At 43.8% G+C, this 21,517-nt stretch overlaps 1 protein-coding gene across 3 annotated transcripts in view; it reads left to right on the forward strand.

Annotated features, from left to right (window-relative positions):
- SKI (SKI proto-oncogene) overlaps nucleotides 1-12,045 on the forward strand; it is a 151,395-nt gene extending 139,350 nt beyond the window's left edge. For all 3 annotated transcript variants that reach the window (XM_083512997.1, XM_083512996.1, XM_083512995.1), the window contains exons 6-8: nucleotides 1,857-2,087; nucleotides 5,352-9,913; nucleotides 10,084-12,045. In XM_083512997.1, coding sequence (XP_083369123.1) covers nucleotides 1,857-2,087; nucleotides 5,352-5,540 — 420 coding nt within the window. In that variant the 3' untranslated portion in view covers nucleotides 5,541-9,913; nucleotides 10,084-12,045. The remainder of the gene's footprint in view (nucleotides 1-1,856; nucleotides 2,088-5,351; nucleotides 9,914-10,083) is intronic.
- Nucleotides 12,046-21,517: the final 9,472 nt, after the last annotated feature.

The raw sequence follows: 21,517 nt of genomic DNA on the forward strand, positions 1-21,517 counted from the left end.
GTCTGTGATTCCTAGCAGTGAACATAGCCATCATGGTTATGTTTTTCTTACTAATAGTCCTTATTAAAGTTGCAGTTAAAAATACATTTCCAAACAAGTAAAAACAATATTTCTGAAGCAAGAACGGGCTGGTTTATTTTTTTAAAAAAAGAACAGCAAACTAGAAACACCCAGACAGCTTGCAAGTGCATGCAAAGTTTGAGGTTCCACATGTGTGGTTTATGGCTTAATATTACAGCTGAACAGAGTCACAGAAAACCTAGATTGTGCTCTGGAGCCTTATGTTTCATGGGACCCATTCATGGTGTAAAGGAGGATCCCTGGGGTGGTAGTCTGCTTGCTGCTCCTGGGCTTTCTGGTTCTCTCTGAAGGACCTTGAGCCTGTTTCTTGAGAGCAGTCAGAGAACGCAGAGCAGGTGGCAGCTGCTCAGCCAAGCAAAACTTTTAACAGTGCCTAAACTGAGCAGAAGAGTACGGTGAACTTAAGAGCCTAGTATTTGTCCCCAAATTCCATTAATTCTGTTGTGGAGAGGGCAAAGGCTTTTCATGCAGAATGGCTGGGAAACAGCACAGGCTAGGATAACAAGTTCTGGCTTAGGAAATAAGGTTGTCAGACGAGAGAGATTTCCCATGACCCCGATGCAGTTATGTTACTTAACAAAGGAAGGACTGCATCTGGAAATAGGAAGGAGAGGGGAGGGGAGGGGAAGAGATATGCAACACTGGTCTCCCTTTTAACACTAATCAGTCATAATATAAGCAAAGAATGAATGGAAGCTGTCCCCTCCGCTCTCCCAATAAAAGAGAGAAAACTTTATGGTTTACGCATTACACATTTATTTTAAAGAAGTTGAGAGGACCCCAAGCACCTGGTTATCCATGTGCCTAAAATATCTGATGCTGGACCACATAAATATGAAAAATGTCTCCATTTGGACTAATCACCTAACTCTGACCTCTGCTTTTCCACTGGCTCTGTTCTCCCTCTGAATACCATTTTCTGAGTTCTGCAGGAGGGGAGAATGCTGTTGTGCTTAGGAACCGCTTCTGGTTTGGCCACTGTGAGTAAAATGATTCTGGGCTAGATGGGCTCTTCTTCTGTCTCAATGGCAAGGTCTTGTTGAGCAGTGCTACTCAAAGTGGTGTTCCATGGACCAATGCTGGTCTGTGAGCCATTAGCTGCTGGTTCATGGTGACTCCACCACAGCCCAGGTTGGGTGGGATGCTTCAGGGATCAGATATGGTACCGGTCCTTGGCACCCTGGAGAAAAAAATTATTGCCAGTCCGTCGCATCAGATAGTTCAAGAAGCCCTGTTGTAGAGAAATGTCTCCCCCCACCAACCAGGACACAACATCCCTCCCATTGGAGGCTCAGCACTTAAAATAATCAATAGACAAGACCATTAGCTTAAAAAACAAAAAAGGAAATATACAAATCATATACAGATCCAATACTGACAACCTAACTCAAATCTTAACATCAGAATGTCCATAAGTGCTTGCTTGTAATATGTTCTAGAACTGTCTGAAAAGAGTCGAGATTCTTCCAGAATTCTGTGATGTATTGGTTCTTCCTTACTGCATATGAACACTTATGGAATTCCATGCTACTGAATAAGATATCTTCATTTTCCATTGGCTAGGAACTGGTGAACACGTCTATCTGCTTTATGTGGTTCTTGCCAATATCAGACACACCAAGCTTAAAGTCTAATGTTTCTTTCTAACTTGTCCTCCAACAACCTCTGAAATGTTAAAGCTCTTGCCCAGTTATATATTTCTTACTCCCCATGCCACCTCTAACCACTTTTAAGGCTGTGTTTATCAAGTAAGCCATGCCTCCATCTTGTTCTAGGAGCTTGAGTTCCTACGTGTGGCGAAGAAGGAGAAGCTAAGAGAGGCAACAGAAGCCAAGCGCAACTTAAGGAAGGAGATCGAGCGCCTCCGAGCTGAGAACGAAAAGAAAATGAAGGAGGCCAACGAATCACGGATACGGCTAAAGCGGGAACTGGAGCAAGCCAGACAAGTCCGGGTGTGCGACAAGGGGTGTGAAGCAGGCAGGCTGAGAGCCAAATACTCCGCCCAGGTGAGGACAGGTCCTTTGAGAGTCTCCTCACAGAGCTGTAGGCTCTTGGCCAAAACTTTGCAAGAGCTTTTCTTGTGGCTAAATATTCAGAAAGGCTCTTTGAAAGATACTTTAAAGGATGCCATTTTGGCCTCAAAACAGTCTTTGGTTTCTCACTGTAGGGCAGAGCTTTCCAAACTTTTCATGTTGGTGACACTTTTTAGACATGCGTCATTTCACAACATAGCACTTCAGTTTCACTAGCAAACCAGAGGTTAAACGAACCCCTTTCCAGCCCCTGGAGGAGCTTGGGGAGCATTCACATGACACACAGTGTGGAAAGCTCTGCTGTAGGAAATAGGGCTGGGCAATGTCGGCTTTTCAACACTGAGATGTATCACCAGGCAAACATCGCAAACTGGCAATAGATCGCAATGTTGAAACCTGTCTGAGCCAGGGCTGCTTGCTGCTGCCACCCAAGGCTGGGAGTGGAGGAACTTCCTCTGCAACCTTGGCATTGCTCTACAAGGTGCAGTGTGCAAGCCACCCCATCCGTGCCTTGCTGAGCATTGGGCCTGGTGGCAGCATCAAGCAACCTCAGCACTTCCTTCTGGGAGATAACCCACCTGCCATGCACAAGCCAAAGGGGTGGGGAGCTTGATCAGCTGAGAAGCCTGTCCCTTTGCATGTGTGTGGGAGGAGGGGCTGCCAGGCTGCCTGCTCCTCAACGGATAAGCCTAACAGAGCCCCCACCCTGTCTTTGGCTTGCGCCCTGCAGCAGGCGAGCTAGGGAGTCCATTAGATTTCTCTGCTGAGGGGCAGGCCCCTGGGCACCTATCAGCGGAGAAATTTAAATGAGGTGTGGGCAGCCATGGGACAAACTACATCAGCTCTTCCTCCTTTAGCAGGATGAGGACCATAACGCAATGGTGGTTTCACCCAGCAGTACATTGCAAGTGAAACTGCTGCTCCTGAGTCCCTCTGCCTCCAGCACCCAGCTGCAGCTTGTTTCTCTCACTGGGCACTGGTAGCAGAGTGACTCAGGAGTGACAGTGTTTGACTCTCAATATACCACCGGGTGAAGCAGCCTCTAGCTCTCATACCGGTCCTGGGCAATACATTGCCCAGGCCTAGTAGGGAATGGCCCTGGCTCAGTGGTTAGAGATCACCTGTTTTGTGTGCAGAAGGTCCCAGGCTCAATTCCTGGCATCTCCAGGTAAGGTTGGAAAGTACAAATACCAGGACATGCTTTACAAAATCAATTCATATGTAATAGCAACATGTGGGCTTTTCTGTGAAGAGAGTTTAAAGTGTTGTCATTCTATACACCAAAAAAATTTGTTAAAGAGCTCCTTTAAAGAAAAAAAGAAGCCAGCTTCTGAACAAAAGCCCTGTTAAATGTTACTTTTCCTCCTCCTCTCATTAACAGGAAGGGGAGCGGTCCCACAGTCCCTTTTGTGAGGCTTGCCAAATTTACAAGGGCAGAGAAGCAGGAAATGATGCAAATTTCCTTCTCCTCGCATCACGGGACGTCTCGCTGATAAGCGATGCCCAGACTAAACATAATCTGATTCAGAGCTTCATGTGCTGGGTGTCAACTTCCACTTTAGCTGAAGTGTTGTGGGGGCGGGTGGGGCTCCACAAAGTTTGAAGCCTTTTTTTAAAAAAACAACACATTCATCTAATTAGGCTTTGAAGGTTCACCCGTTTGTTCCAACTTGCTCTGCTCCAGAGGGTAGCTTTTGCTTCTGACATCTGGATTTTTTCTCTCTCTCAAGGGAAGAAAGGATTGAAGTTTGTGTGGGTGAATTTTTGGGTTTTTCCTGTTAATAATCTTGCCAGAAGCCTTTTCTGTCTTACCTCCCATTCGCCATGTTGACGTGGGACGTCTGTGTTAGACGTTCTTGCCTTCTGTCTCCCCGGCTTCTAATTCTGCTCATCGTCTCAGTCTTAAGAAATAGCATCAGGGATGTTCAAGTCTAGATTAGGTTGGAGGTAGGTGGGAGGAAGGAATGAAGACCTGTGATTTTTCAAAGCAGTCAAAAGGAATTAGTGCACAGGCACATCCTTGCCATTTCCCTGCAACCCCCCCCCTTCATTTGTCAGGATTTAGGTCTGGCATATTCATTTCTGAAGTAATCACATTGCCACGTTTTTTGCTCATCCTTTGAAGTATTAGAGGGGAGGTGGCCAGAGCTGAATGACTTGGAAGAGGCCCAAGACTGCAGAAGTGTTGTTTTGAGTGGTGGGGGAAGATGCAGAGATGGAAAGCAGAGAGAAAGGTTCAGGTCTCTTGCCACAGTGCAGCTGGCTTAGCAGCATCTGGAGGACACTGTGCTGGCTATCCTTGTGCTAGGCTGTGTATAAACCTAGAAACATGGTGGACAAGCATTCAGTGACCTCCTTTTCTTTCCTGTATAGATTACAGTGGTGCCCCGCAAGACGAAAAACTCGCTAGACGAAAGGGTTTTGCAGTTTTTGAGCTGCTTCGCAAGACGAATTTCCCTATGGGCTTGCTTCGCAAGACGAAAACGTCTTGCGTTTTTTGCAAGTTTGTTTCCTTTTTCTTAACACCGTTAATACAGTTGCGACTTGACTTCGAGGAGCAACTCATAGAACGCGGTGTGGTAGCCTTTTTTGAGGTTTTTGGTGATTTTTGAAGCTTTTCCAAAACTTTTCCGACACCGTGCTTCGCAAGACGAAAAATTCGCTAGATGAAAAAACTCGCGGTACGAATTAATTCTTCTTGCGAGGCACCACTGTATGTACATAGTTTAGCATTTGATCTAAAAATGGATAGGTTGCAGCTCTTGGACTGTGTTGCTGTATCATCTGTAACTCAAGAGTGGGGAACCCCAGGCTTGGACTGATTGTAGACCTCCCAATCTGGTCTCTTGGAACCCAATTCCCTTCAGCAGCCCTACTTTTAAACCATGCTTGCCGCTGACCCTGCCCACCTACTGGCATGTGGCTTTTAGGGTCCAAGATAGTTGGTTTTAGGGACTTTGGTTCCGAGCCACCTAAGGTTCTACAGTGGTACCTCGGGTTACAGGCGCTTCAGCTTAAAAGACTCTGCTAAGCCAGAAATAGTACTTCGGGTTAAGAACTTGTTTCAGGATGAGAACAGAAATCACGTGGCCCCATTAGCTAAAGTGGTACCTCAGGTTAAGAATGGACCTCCAGAACGAATTAAGTTCTTAACCCGAGGTACCACTGCATATGTCAGTTCTAATGCCTTGAATTGAGCCAGGTATCTCTAGTTTACTATCCATTCATTCATTCTAGATTGAAGACCTGCAGGTGAAGCTCCAGCATGCAGAGGCGGACAGAGAACAGCTGCGTGCTGATCTGTTGCGTGAGAGGGAAGCACGGGAACACTTGGAAAAGGTTGTCAAGGAACTTCAGGAGCAACTGTGGCCTAAACAGAGTGATCTGCCCGGCAGTGAACACACAATGAAAGATATGGACAACTAGGCCAGCGCTGAAGAACGTAATGACATGGGGTCTAATTTGTAGGCCAGACTGACAATAAAATAAAATAATATGCACAGTGAGGGAGAGAGTGTGTGGGAGAGGCGCTGGGGCAAGGGTCCGCGCCCTGGCGTGTGCTGGTAAACATGGACTTTGTTATTCATTGGAGGGCAAATGTTACTCTTTATAACAGAAGCACTGAATTCCACCTCTTTTTTCAATCCATATAGCACAACATCTTCCTGTGCCTATAACATGAAGAGTGTTTATAACCTAAACTACTTTTTGAGTCCGCAGCAAAAAAAAATTATTAAAAAAATTATACCGTCTGGCGAGCAGCATCCATGTGAAATCAAAGACAAGCAACGAGGGCTGCTTTCTGGGAACACTTTGGAATCGAGAAAAAACACAAAACCCTTTTGTTATAAGCTATTTAAGAACACAAAACAATTGAGTCATGAAGACATGGTATTATAACCATTTACAAGATTTTTAAAATATATATATATATATAAACAGGGAGGGGGAGAAAATACTTTCAATGCCTGATTTGTAATGACAAATTGTTACATATGTTGGGTTCTTCCTTAAAGAAGCTCGTCAGAAAAAGCCCAATAATAAGCCATGACCGTTTCAATCCAGGGGATTTCTATGTGAATTTCAAATTTAGGTTTTTTTCCTAGTTTAAAATCTTTGTTTTCCCCATGCTTGAACCAAGAAGAGGAAAGTCAGTGGAGGGGAAGGGGGGTAGCTTGTATGTTTCAGTGGGGTGTAGGAGTGGAACTATATCCTAAATGAACCCAGCCTTATTAAAATTCAGTGTTTGTAAATCACGCCATAACTTTTTTTATATATAAATATATGTCTGTTATTAACTGATGTGTTTTAAAGACTCACTTCAACGCCAGAGCACTTCAATTATGAGAAACGGATAGAAGAATATATAAAGAGAGCAAGAAACACAGAGAAAACACAAGACAAAAGTCGGCTGAAACATGAAGTTGCTTATGAAAGATAAGTGGGAAAAAACAGAGAGTGGCATGTCTGCTTGGAAACCCTTCCGTTTTCCCAGAGAACTCGTCCCCATGTTATCATCACCTCAGAAATTTCAGTATTTTATTGACTTGCCCAGGATCACGTGTAAGGATTTCAGTGTGGCCCACAGAGAGTGCTCAACATTGTATTAAAGAGACAAAAAAGAGGACTTTTGCTGCTGTGAATAAGCCTACATTTCTTATTCTTTAGGGTTTTTTTTGGTCTTTTGTTTTTAATGTGACAAATACTTTAATATTGGGATCTGTGCCGCAATTCCTTCCCTTCCCACTGAATATTGAAATATGCAGCAAGTAAACACACTCAGGGCAAAAATCCTATCCCCAGTGGGAGTTTTGCTTCTTCTACCTGATTGGGGCCAACACTTTAGTACCTACTGGATTTTGTTTTCCTCTTGAAAAGCATTATTTTTTAAAGAACTACAGTTTTTTTTATTATTTCCTCCACCTTTATTGCTCGCCTTATGATTTAACCAACTGTCCACTGTGTTAGCAAGGAACAGTTTATAACTCTACACTTCTCCAGGACCTACCCCCTCTCTTTTGAGAATAAGGCGGGTAGGAAATGCTACGGAACTGCAATTGTTAGAGCTCAGTGTCAATATAAGCAGCATAGGCTCAGATTCCCTACCTTTGCTCTCTGGCAATCAAGCAGGTCACGTGTTTCTTGATCCATGGTTGCTTGAGATCGGTGTCACACAAGCATTCCAACATGGACTTCAGGGATGCCATCCTATCAGCGACAGGGTTTATGGCGGCTGGTCCTGGCTAAACCGCCCCAGTGCAGGAGTGAGCAATATTTTGATTCGTTCTTCCCTGCAAATACAGAGGTATTGATTCAAAGTCTTTTGTATTTGTATTATTTTATTTTTACAATCATTTCACAGGAATGGTGAGCAAACCGTTTACTAAGGGCGACAGTTTACTAAAATCCTTAACTGGGGGAAAAAGCCATCCCAAATTCACAGATTCTCTCTCCTCCAATTTGCGTTCTGAAACACTGAAGGGAACTCTGCAATTCAATCCTTTTCCTGTAACCAAAATGCGGCTGTCTGTCCTAAAATTAAAGTATTGACTTTACAGTACACTAGGGGGGGAATAAAAGTTGTATTAAAAATAAAGCTGTTATTATCCATTCTAATAGCCATTGTAAGCATGAACATTGAAAAAGGAGGAAGTAAAGTACATTTTAGTGGGGGTGGGGGTAGGGTTTGCTACAGGAAAAAAATTTAAAAGGAAGCTATATTAGAAAAATCAGGTGACTTAGAATTGAAATATGGGGAGCAAGAAAGCAACAGATATATACGGACTAATTTGCATGATACGAAGTTGTCTGCGTTTGAGGTCTTGCCCATGCTCGTATCCAATGAGTGGAATCTGCTCTCCCATCTTAAAGTGCAATGCAAACGGAATATTGATTGTGTTTATGCAGTTATTTTTTTAATATGGGGATTTAAAAATAATTTTTTTGCTTTGTATGTTTTTTCTGCAGTTATTAAAAAAAACCATATGCATGGAATTAAAATCTTTGCCATACATATATATTAATTAACGGGCATTATCACTGTCTTAACGTAAAGGTGCATAACTCTTTTTTTGTTTTGTTTCGTTTTGTTCTCAGTCGTATAAATTTCCAAGATCTATAATGCTTTTTTGTTAAGTTTGCAGTTATTTCCTTCAAGAGGCAACAAAATTGCGTAGTTTTGATGCACAGCTGTCTTCAGTGGCTCAAACCTACACTTGGCGATCCAGCTTCACTCTTGGGACAAGCTGCTGCTCACTGCTTGTCCCTCTCCCCACCCGGCCAGCCACCCCTCCTTTCAGCAGGGAGAGGTGTTACAAACCCTAATTCTAGGAATACAGGGGTCATTCTACAAGATGATAATGACAAACCAGTTTCTGTGAAAGCAGCTTGCCTTCCAATACTGATCTTCCTCTATGCCAGGGATGGGGAACATGAGGTCCTCCAGCTGTTGTTGCACTTCAGTTGCCATTGACTCCAGCCTGCATGGCCTATGACCAGGGATGGTGGGAGCTGTAGTCCCAATGATAAACAGAGGGGTCTTAAACCACGGCAGCCACAACCCATGTTTTATGACACACACTTAGTTCACGCTGACTGACAGAGGCGCAGCTGGTCTTGCTAGCAAACTTAGGGGCACATTCTAGGACATTCCCTATAATCCTCTAGGAAGTGAAATTGGTGCGTTGACCAACAGGTCAGCGTGAAAGGTACAAACCCTAAAAACCATTGCCAGATTCATTGAAACATTCGCACAGATTCAGAGAAGCCCACTGTGCCACAGCACAGCCATTCCCCCCTTTCCCTCTTCATGAGTGTAAATGTTCCAAACCTTGAGGCTAGGCTACAGCAGCTGGCACAAAGCTATCCTCGTCAAAACAAACAGGAAAGGCATTGGGAACCCACAGCCTGGGCACGTGCTCATTCTTCAGAAGTCTCTGCTACCACTTCCAATCATAGTACTAACCCAAATGCAAAATGCTGAAGTTTGCATCATGTCTCATCTTTTTTATATGGGCATACAACTTCAGTGCAAGCTTGTCTTTTTACTCCCAACCCACCAAGAGAAAAGGAGCTGAATTTATCAAAGAGGAAAAAGATAATCAGCACCAACCACACGGAACTATGTGTAGTCTTCTGCAATAGCTTAAAACAGAAGGAAGGAAAGGTCCCGTGATTTAAACTGCATCTGTCCATCAGAATTTCACTCTTGCATCCTTCTCTGTAACAGGGCATGGGGCCTGCAATCTTGCTGATTTAAGGGACGTTCCACATACTATGCAAAGGGAAGCTCAACTTTGCTGCTGAATTATATACTCCACAAGAAGCTGCAACCATTTATAACTCCCTGTGAAATGTATGCTTTTAACACTATAAGCAGCTTTAAAATTGTGTTTCTTGCATTCATACTTTATCTTATGTAGGTATGCACATAAAACTACTTAAGTGTATGCCTTTAAGTATAAAGGTGTCAAGTATTAATACCAACAAATGCTATGTGTCTAACACCTTGATCCTGGTCTGATTTTTCCTGAAACCCTTGATGAAATAATTGCAATTTGTACAGCTGTGCCCACATACCGATCAGTCTTGAAACATCTATCTGCTAGTGTTTTAAGATTAGACTGTCTAGTAAGTGTTGAAATGGGGGGGGGGGGAGAGAATATTTGTGACATAAGGCGGATAGAGGCAAAACAACAAAATCTCATTAGGTGAGTGAAGAATCATTTTTTAAAGACACCTTTGTCAGATCCAGATTTAAGCCATGACACATGTCATTTGGATTTCAATTGGGACTTACCGTATTTTTCGCTCTATAACACGCACCCGACCATAACACGCACGTAGTTTTTAGAGGAGGAAAATCCATAGGCATGCCACCCGTAGGCATTCCTTCCATAACACGCACAGACATTTCCCCTTACTTTCTAGGAGGAAAAAAGTGAGTGTTGTGGTGCAAAAAATACGGTAGTTGACTAAATATGGTGCAATCCTGTGCATGTCTACTCAGAAGTAAGTCCTATTAAGTTCAGTAGGACTTAACCCCTAGGTTAGTTGGATTATAGCTCAAGTCTGTATCCAACATCTGAAGGAAGCATGTGCATCCATGTGGATTCAATAGCATCTTTGCTCTTAATCTTTTCAGCCATGTGTCTAAAGTCCTGTTTAAGGGATTTCCAAGTCAGACAGTAAAAGGGTAACAGAAAATTCAGCCATTTCACAGCTGTTTGGGACGTTTCTCACCTCAAGCTCTTGCCATCAGTTAACAAATACAACCTACCAAGAATAATTTCTGCTCAAGCGTCATTGCAACAAATGGGGCTTACCTTGGAGAAGTTCATAGCCCACTGTGTATAAATATATATTTTGAACACTGCAGCATGGTCACTAGTATTCCAGATCAGTAGCCAAGGTCTGAGGAGAGCTAGATGTAGAAAACACAGAGTTAAGGTAATTAAAACAAAAAGCAATCCAAACTCGAGGCTCCCAATCAACACATGAGAGTTCTGGGCTCCCCACCCCCCACCCCAGACCCATGATAGCCAATGTATGCATAGAACATGCATGTCTCTGACATTGGTTTATATCCAGTGTTACATCAGAACAGAGGTCCATCAGTTTTAATGGGTTCTTCCAAATGGAAAGTTGGGCACAACCCATTGAAGTGAATGGGAAAACAGCTGCCTATGCAACATTTTTTTGTTCACAGCAGACCCCCTACTCCAAAGTGTGCAGAGGGGCTAGTCAGGAAAGAGAAACTGCATTATCAATTCTGTAGAATATAATGTTCTTGTTTTGCTAACTTAAGCTAGTTATAGCTATGATCCTTTTACTGGAACAGAATTCGCAAATTGTAATTCCGTTTCCTTTAAGATGTTTTCTCCAAAAAGGGGAGAAGAAGTGTTTTATTACATCGGCTGTCAGTTCTCCAAATACATCAAATATATATAGATATATAGATATATATAATCTAGGTAATTGTATATTCAGTTTAATTCACTTTTTTATAAAAGATATTCAAATAAGACTTTAACGAAGGGGGGGAGGGCAGGTGAAGAATACCAACAGCAATAAGACATTTATATCTATGAAACAGGCTAACAGAATAATAATCTTGCTTTTTTCCAACAGAACTAGCCAATGTAAAAAAAAATTTAATTTGTAAATACTTTTTTTTTTCATTTTGCAGTTGTATAATACGTGTATATGGTGGTGTTTACTTTTTCAAAACCTTTTTCTTACTTAGTTGTCTTGTTTTAAGAGTTGTGTTTTTAAAACCAAGGAAATTTGTTAGGGGGAAAAACAACCATAAAGAAAGAAACTTTTTTGTCTTATTAAAAAAAAAATCAGTGTCAGTTCAACTTCCTTCCCATTATTTGCATATTTTTGTCATTCATTGTGAACTGTTTTATTAGTAAAAGCAAAGAAAATTGACATTTCTTCCCCTTACATCCCCAAGCAGTCTCTGTGTTATAGAGAGGTCTTTTAAAGCAAGGAAGAGTAATAAGGAGCAAGTTTTTAATTGAGGGGATAATGGCGCAAGTTTATTAATAGATGAAATCTTTACAGCATTTTTTTGTTACTTCCCTGTCCCCCAGCTGCTGCTGCTGCTAACTATTTTATGACTTACTCTCCTATTCTAGAACTATTTTATGTAATTAAATATGCTTTCTTGTTTATAAATGCCTGATTTACAAAAAGGAAAAAAAAAGCGTGGGGTATTTATCTATTTCTCTGTGTAACTTGATAGTCCTTTTCAAATCCCCCCTCTCCCCACATCCCTTTTCCAACCTGGAAACAGATAATATTGTAAAATAAAGGACTTTATCAGATTATGTATGAAAATAGCTATGCTTATATATACCACAGTGACTGAATGTACAGTGTATAGGCGCATTATCAAAAATAAAATTGTTTGTGCAGAAAAAAATAAGTCCACACACACTAAAGATATGTTCTTTTACTACTCTTGAGTAGCATGAACAAACATGCCCCAATTAATTGGTGCAATACTGCAGAAAAAAATTAAAACTGTTTTATAAAATTGTTTTATGAGACTATGAATAGCTCTTCATGAGATAAGCACCCCTGACCTCAACTGCTCTAATTGGACTGGGTATTGCAGGCCCACACCCGCACCTCCTTTTTAAAAAAGAGTCCCCACACCTTCCACTCACCCCTGTATACAGATGTGTGTACCTTCTTAAGTGGTAGCCTCCAGGAGATGGGATTCATCATGTGATTTTTCTGGTAAAGTAAAGTAGGGTGGTTCAACAGGCTGACGTCCAGATGTTGGGCATCCACTCCCACCCATCATCATGGCTTTGGGTGGGGAGGGTAAGGAGACAGGGAATGCAACTGTGGCCCATGGAAAGCATCTTTAATAGCAAAAGGCCCAGAATGCAATATATTTCCACCGAAGAGCAGCTGACACTGCAGAGGTGGCCGTGTTCCAGCCTTCCCCACCCTCGCGCCTTTCAGATATTTTGGCCCACTTCCCTGGGCTGATGAGGCTGGTGGGAGTTGTAGTTCAAAACATTGGGGAGGGTACCAGGTTGACCAAAGGTTGCCTTGCACTAAGAGATAATCCAACCAGCCCCAGTCCTAAAGTCCTAAGCATTTTTCAGGAGTGGAAGAGAATCCCTCGAGAAACTGTTTCCTCCAGGGCATATACTTGTGCTTACTTCTTGGTCTTGTTACCTGAGACTCAACTAAAAAGACCAGGGATTAAACATGGTTCCATTTTTAAATGCACATTTTTCTGGAAATGTGCAAAAATAATACTTTCATGATCAAACAGCAATGGCAGCCAAGACGTTTCTCATGCTCAACCAAACCCCTTTTCAGTCTGTGCATGCCCTTTAAAGTGCAGGTCCCAGAACTGGACACAATACTCGAAGAGAACAAGAAGAAGAACCAATGAAGAACTGTTGCTTCCGAAACTATGGTTCAGAGCAACAGCTCTAAAATCACATGAGCTTAAATAACAAACGGGGTGTTCTGCACACAAAGAATGTGCTCTGCCATTGAGTTGGTTCCTCTGCTGGTTCCAGGTCTTGGGCACCTTGAGCACTGCCCCACCAACCTCAACCAGTCCCCTCTGCTTGCCTGCTTTCTAGGGGGTGGCACAGCATATCAACCCTTCTCCTTAGTGTCAAGTGTACCCCTTGCAGAGCTCAGCAGGGGAAAAGATTGGGGACAAAACCAGAGTTAGCTGACTCTGTCTCCACCTACAGTTTTATCTTTCCTTCTCTACCCCCCTTCCCAATGGGCACCAGCACTGGGGCGTGACCTCTCCTTACACTCTTCCTTGTGCCGATTCACTTGCTTCTCTCTTTGAGCACAGTCCACCTCCCAGAAGAAAAAGTCAAGAGATGGAAGTTATTTGCTTAAGGTATTTATATACCAATTAATCATTAGCGTTCATAAGCAGCTGTTCTCACCGTTCCTTGCTTCTTTCACTGCTGGCTCACTCGGGCAGGTGAACAGACAGTAATGAGGAGGAGGGCCAAGAGATTCCAGGAATTGACAATGGTGCCCACTAATGTTACCAGCCCTATCTCCTCTAATTTACATTCTAGCCCTATCCTTTAACCATGGACATGCCTTCCTGGGACCTGGGCTCCTCTGGTGCCCTGGGCTGCTTTGGAAGATGGTGCAAGGTATTAATAACTGTTAGCACTCGTCTCCTCCAGCAGGACATATCCTTACATCCTTTTAAGAAACTGAATGTTGGAAGCAACTGAATGCCAATTTACAGTTTTAAAGAAGGTGGGCCGATTATGTTATTAAATGCTTGAAAAAAAATCTGTACCGTTTGCCAGAAATAGCTACTGCTAAAAACAACCCCACACCTTTCCTAATATTTGAGAGATTAAAAAGGGAAATGCAGCTAGAAAGGAAGAGCACAGAAACATATGTTTCAGCCATTTGGTGGTGCGACAAACCTCGCGGGTTGCTGAGGAACGGTGGGGGGAGTCTGCTGACAGACCTGTGAAACCTATGCCCAGCAACAAAAACCACCACCATCTCTGGTGGTCCACCAATGGGTTTGATCAGTCCCCCCAGGTTTGTCCCCCCAGCATGCTACCAAAACACTCAGAAGAACGTAAGAGTCGGCTGAGTAATGCCAAAAGCCCAACTAGTCCAGCACCCTGTTCTCAAGAGTGACCAGTCAGATGCCTTGGGAAGCCCCAAAAGCAGGACCCAAATGCAACAGCCTCTCTCCTCACTTGTGGTTCCAAGCAACTGGTAGCACTGTCTCTGATTGTGGAGGCAGAACAGAGCCATTGTAGCCATTGACTTGTCTTAACGGTAAAGGACCCCTGACCATTAGGTCCAGTCGTGGCCGACTCTGGGGTTGCTGCGCTCATCTCACTTTATTGGCCGAGGGAGCTGGCATACAGCTTCCAGGTCATGTGGCTAGCATAACTAAACCGCTTCCGGCGAACCAGAGCAGCGCACGGAAACGCCGTTTACCTTCCCACCAGAGCAGTACCTACTTATCTACTTGCACTTTGACGTGCTTTCGAACTGCTAGGTTGGCAGGAGCAGGGACCAAGCAACAGGAGCTCACCCCGTCGTGGGGATTCAAACCGCCAAGCCCTAGGCTGTGGTTTAACCCACAGCGCCACCCGCATCCCTATTGACTGTCTTATCCTCCATGAATTATTCCTCTTTTAAGGGCATCAACTCTAATGTATAGATTTCAGTAAGTACATAGGAGTGTCCCTATTAGAGTCAGACCATTTACCCATCTAGCCCATTCTCCAAGATAGCTCCCTGACTTTGTAAAATATTCAGTCACAAGTATGGATTTGCATGGTGTCAATGGTTTTTGGTGTTTTTTTTAAGGATCTTTGAAGGAAAGCTGACAGTTTCTCCTAAGCAGGAGACAGCTTTTGTTTATTACGTTCTAAGTTGCCATGAGCTGTTGCAAGGAAAGGCTGTGAGTGCCACTGAGACTGGGAATATGGAATGGTTCCCATTTCAGTAACAGTGACTGAGCCAAATATATCTCAGAAGATTAAAAAATTAATGACCCATCAGTACCATGGAAAATACAGGTTTTTCTATAGAAAAAAAATTAAACCATTAAGGCTGCAGCTGAACATTAGTCAACTTTCTTTGCCTCAGGTTCTCTATCACTTCTGTCCCAATATCTCTTAGCACATGCTCTGCCTTGAGTTACAGACCTCTCAAAAAGCTGCTTCTGCAGAGTCAGACCCTTGAGTCCATCTAGCTCAGGACTGTCTACACTGATTAACTGGTAATGGTTCTTTCAGGTTTTGATAGCTGTTGGTAGACCATGAGGGTCATGGGTTCAATCCCCATAATGGGCAAAAGATTCCTGCATTGCAGGGAGGTGGACAACATTATCCTCACGGTCCCTTCCAACTGTACACTCCTAAGATGGATGGGGTCATTCTCAGCCCAACCTAGAGACGCTGGGGATTAACCCCAAAACCTTCTGCATACAAAGTGTGTGATCTACCACTAGATCTCTTCTATAAATATTACAGGGGGCTGGGGCAGGTTGGACCTAAACTAGCCATCAGCTGCTTTTATACATTGTAGGACAGCAACAGATGGAAATCTCTCTTCTCCTCCACTGTAGAGCCCAATCTTAACAACTACGATAAAATAATTTAAGCAAGCCATGCAAGTGAAGCCACTTTGCACAATACACAATAGCTTACAGGTTTTAAAAAATCAGATGTGGTCTGCCTGGATGGCCTGCTGCTTTTTGCGTGGAGTGTATCCTGCAGAAAGGGAAACCAGCCTTTCACTGGAACTGATTCTTACCCTCCCAGATTCCAGCACCTTGTTCAACACAACCACATTAGTGCATGCTTCAACTTTCATGACCAAAGACCAAACCCTTCCTCTGGCAGGTCTATCCAGCCATTGCTTACTACTTTGCAGTTTTTATTCAGCTGACAATCATGCTCATGTACAATGCCATGAATGCTGTCTCTCTTTTGCTTCCCCCTACCCATCAAGTTATATCTTTCGAAAGCAAAGTGGAAACTTGATGTTAAATGGCAGATGCTTACTGAGTTCAGCCTGTTTCTTTTCTTACTCTCCCCCTTCTTTTCTATGCTGAGATGAAGGTGAAATTAGAAACTTGGAAGCAACCCAGCTGCCATCAAGATCTAAATTTCTTGCTTGCAAGACAGGAAGAACATACGAAGCTGCCGTTTACTGAGTCCATTTACATGGGTCCATCTAAGCTCAGTATTGTCCACACTGACTGGAAGCAGCTCTCTGGGGTTTCAGGCAGGGAGTCTCTCCCAAATCTGCCTGGGATCTTCTGTATGCAAAGCAAATGCTCTACCACCCTTACCAGTGATGAAGAAAGGTTTCTCATCCTTAGCACCAGAATGATCCTTTCATGAAGGTGCCTGCTTTTATTTAAAAGAGTAAAAGCAGTAACCCATGCTGTACTCCAATGCATGCTTACTTGGCCACAAGTACCCGCCCGCAGCTCCAATGGGACGTACTTCTGAATAAACATTCACAGCAAACTCATGAAGGCGCTGTTTGCAGCCTGCCACCCTTTCCAAAGAGCAAAACATGGCTGAGGAAGCTGTGGCCATGTTTGCTGGGGATGATGGGAGCTGGAGTCCCACAACATCTGGAGGGCCACAGCTTCCCCATCCCTGGTGTAGAGTATGACGGTATTCATGCTGGAATATTCCTGGGTAGAGCCATTTCTCTTTAGTACTCTTCCATATCTCTTTCTGGGCTCAGTAGCATCAGTCCTACTATAGCACACCTTATTTCTTCACCAAAAACTCCTGAACAATGTCCTACCGCCTGGATCTAGAGCCATGCCTAGACTATAGATCTATGAACTCAACAAATTTCATAGATCTATGGGCTGGAGCATTACATTTTGGCTGGCTTAAAATAGTTGGAAGTCTTCATGGGTGGGAGCTGAGCTTAGCCTCCATTCAAAAGTGGTCCCACCAATCACATTGTTACTAGCAGCGAGCGGACAAAAACGCAGCAAAGTCATCATTAAATAAGAATAAAAATCAATAAACAAGAGCATACAATAGTATCTCCCTTATTAATTGGGCAGAAACAAAGCTGAAGGGCTGCACTGGAAGTCCCCAACCTCAGATGCTGCCTCTCTCAACAAACCCTGGCTGCCTTTAGCCCAATGATGGGCTTCTGATTATACTGTCTAAACATACCCATTAGTCTCCCTGTCAGGATTTTAAAAGTCAAAGATTCCACTGCAATCTTGTGCTGTACAGTGAACAGGCTCAGCATCAGCAGCTGGCAAAGTCAGGCACAAGCTGAGGGTCTCGAAGGGCTTTACCAGCCACCTTTCACTGTCTTCCCCACAGGACCCCCAGACTTCTCAGGAGCAAGAAGTGGAAGCCAAGTGGAAGCCAAGCTTAGCTCTCACCATCTTAAGTTAGCCAAGATGCAATGCCACAGATCTGTGAAATTGATTTTTAGAACCTGTCTAGATCTTTCTTGTAGACAGAACTATAGATCTATGAAATCCAACAAGGGGGGACCATAGAGCCCAGGTTTTGCCTGAAGTTCAGTACTTGGCATCCCCAGGTAAAAGAACCCAGCAGGGCTCAAAAGCAGACTTGCCTGAAACTCTGAAGGTGCTGCCAGGCCAGCTAGTAAACAGTCCCGAATGAGGTAAGCAAACCTCTAGTACACACACGGATCTGGGAGTAAGCCCTATTGAACTTAATGGGACTACCTTCTGAGCAGATTTGGACAGAATTGCATCATGGAGAGCAGTTATCCAATCCGGTATAAGGCAGCTCGGAATATGCTCCTTATAACAAAACCAGGGGCAAAGTGATGTGGCCAACACAGTAAATCCAGGGGTGCAATCCAGGACACCCCTGAAAATTTGTTATGTTGGGTTCACCATTGCCCACAGAAATGAATAGCTTTCATTTATTCTTATGGAGGAAATAAAGGACTATAATCATGATTATATGCCACCTGTCCACAAAAGGCCGCAAGGTGACATAATGGTCACTAAAAATAAGATTAAAAGTGCAACCTAAAAGAAAGAAAAAACATCCCAGGACAAAATGTAAGTTAAAAATGTGATCCTGCTTCCGTAGTTAAGATGGAACTTCTTTAGCAGTGACTGCGGCTACTATGAATAGTGGTGAAGCATAAAAGCGATTCTTGTGAAAGAGGGAAAGAGACAGGGAGACAGTGTGCACAATACAATTGCCACCTCACAATATTGTAAGCCTCTTTAAGATGCTGGGAATGCTATATCCACATTAATTGTACATACAGTGGTACCTCAGGTTATAAACACCTCGGGTTACAGACTACGCTAACCCGGAAATAGGTTAGGTTAGGAAATAGCTTAGGTTAAGAACTTTGCCCCAGGATGAGAACAGAAATCACGTGGTGGCAGTGGGAGGCCACATTAGCTAAAGTGGTACCTCAGGTTAAGAATGGACCTCCGGAATGAATTAAGTTCTTAACCAGAGGTACCACTGTATGCCATAGGGCTGCAAACCCAGCACCCAAAGCTGCCAGTGCACCTACCATTACCTCCTATGATGCTCTCTAAGGGAGTTTGTAAATATCCCATCAAACCCCAACCCACCCCAATTCACAAGATAACTGCTTGCTCTTCCTGCTCAGTTGCTGTTTGCACTGGCTTGGCCTTTCCTACCCCTTTAAATAGACATGCATTTCATTGGATACAAGAATTGGACACGCAACTCCCTTCCGTTCTGAACAGAAGAGGGGTCCAAAACTCTTCTCTCTATGGGTGAGCATGGTAGCAGTCAGATAATCAAGCATTTCTATTGATTGTGGGGCGCGAGGGGGACATGCTTGTGCCATTTTGCACCCCCTTCTCTTTTTAAGTTCCTTGATATGTGCCAGTCATTCTGTGGCATGGTGCACAACCCACAGCATTTGCCATTTTGCGATGGGTGCCCATGCACCCCTCAAAATCCCCAGTGTTCCCACTGGACCAAAAAGGGTCAGCATCCCCAAAACTGGCACTCTCCACTGACACCCTGAATCACAACCTCCATCCGTCCAAGCCAGCACATCTACAGTTTGAGCAATGGAGGCAAAACCAGCCTTCCACTACTGGCACAGCCCAGGATTGAGGCTCCAAAAGGTTTTTCAATGGGTTCCTATGTCCACCAGATACATCACACCCTCCAGGGCAGAGGTAGGAGTCTGTGGGCCTCCAGATGTTGGACTACAACACCCATCGTTGCTATTGGCCATGCTGACAGGGGGTGAGGGGAGTTTGTGTTCATCAATGTATTTTGAAAGGGGACAGGTTCCCCTCACTGCATGCCTGGTTCTAGGGCTCCAAAGAGGATAAACGTCGTCTCTCCACTCTCACACCCTAACTCATGAAAGCAGTGGTTGTGAAAATAGCAGAAAAGGCTCCACTCTTCTGCATCATCGACAAGGGAAAATATTAGGCCTGTCAATCAATTAAGATTCTTTAATTGGTTAACAACTGCCTGACTTCCTGTCAATTATTCACTCATATGTTAAGGATTGCATGTCAATTTCAGTGCATTTTTCTGCGCCACCCCACCCCCCAGATTCTTGAAGGAAAGTTGCTGGTTTCTCCTGAGCACAAGACAGCTTTTGTTTATTACATTTCAAGCTACCATGAATTACTGGAAGGAAAGGCTGCTGCTTTTGTCAAATCTGTGAATATGGAACATTTCCCTTTTCAGTAGCAATGCCCAAGCCAAAAAAAGACTCCCGAGTATAAACAGGTTTGTAGTACATGGCCACCAACTTGGATGTCTTTAAAAAAGCACAGCACAAATTCATGGAGGATAAGGCTATTATCATTGCTCACTAACCATGATGGCTGCGTTTGCCCTCCATTGCTAGAGGAAGGAAGCCTCTAAAAGCCAGTTGCTAGGAATTGCAGGTGGGCAGATGGATGTTGCACTCAGGTGATGCTGGAGAGCTTTCCATGGCTTGCCCCAGTGAGAAAGGGATGCTGGACTAGATGGGCCTTTGGCTATTCTTATGTTCTCGCCTGTCTTTCCCCCGCACATTCTTAGTTGGTTTTGTCTTAATCTGATATTTTAAACCAAAGTCTAAAATTTGGTCATACGTAGCTCTGACAATGTTCTAGTGAAAAGGCCATGTGGAAATATTTGAAATACATTTACAAATAACTTGGGTGCTCATCATGTTTGCAGCTGAGTGGCTCAGCACCCTTTTGGAAATGTAGGAGACTGCTCTCTTTTGGATTTGACTCAGGGGCAGGATATTAAAGGGGCACAGATGTGCGGCATATGACTTGCAAAAAGTAACCCAGCTGTGGGTATGCATGATTTTCAGTTCCCAACAGGCAAATTACACATTCCCCAGTTGTCCTGCATAGAGCATAAGGAGTTATAGCTAGCTAAGTTATATGCAAAGTAAAGGTAAAGGGTAAAGGGACCCCTGACCATTGGGTCCAGTCGTGGCCGACTCTGGGGTTGTGGTGCTCATCTCGCTTTATTGGCTGAGGGAGCCGGCGTATAGCTTCTGGGTCATGTGGCCAGCATGACTAAGCCGCTTCTGGAGAACCAGAGCAGTGCAGGGAAATGCCATTTACCTTCCCGCCAGAGCAGTATCTATTTATCTACTTGCACTTTGACGTGCTTTCGAACTGCTAGGTTGGCAGGAGCAGAGACCGAGCAACGGGAGCTCACCCCGTTGCGGGGATTCGAACCGCTGACCTTCTGATCGTCAAGTCCTAGGCTCTGTGGTTTAACCCACAGCGCCACCCGCGTCCATTCAAATTAGTGGACCCAAGTTGGTCATGCCCATTCATTTCAATGGGCATTCCTTGAGTAGGACTAATATTGGATAGTTTCTGAATAGAAGACTGTAGTAGAGAAGTCTGCACTTTTGAGAGTAAGAAACAATGCACAATAAAGACTGATATGTTTTTTTCAATACAGTGGTACCTCAGGTTAAGTACTCAATTCGTTCCGGAGGTCCGTTCTTAACCTGAAACTGTTTTTAACCTGAAGCACCACTTTAGCTAATGGGGCCTCCTCCTGCGCCACGCTGCCGCCGCACGCTTTCTGTTTTTATCTTGAAGCAAAGTTCTTAACCTGAAGCACCATTTCTGGGTTAGTGGAGTGTGTAACCTGAAGCGTATGTAACCCGAGGTACCACTGTACACAGTTGAGCCAGGTCTGCATTGAGCAAGAGATTGGACTAGATGACCCCAGAGACCCCTTTCACCCCTAAATTATTTGAGTCTTTAAACAAGGAGCGGTGCAGAGCTGTGTTAGGATGTAAAATAGCGTGACCCCATTTTTGAAAACATCACCTGATTAGGTGGGCAACCGTCCCAAATATGTTGGAAATATTTACAGGTGTAACTGGGAAATCAGTGTACACCCTGAGCA

This window comes from Podarcis liolepis (genome assembly GCF_965112155.1).
Source record: "Podarcis liolepis genome assembly, chromosome: 7".
NCBI lineage: Eukaryota > Metazoa > Chordata > Lepidosauria > Squamata > Lacertidae > Podarcis > Podarcis liolepis.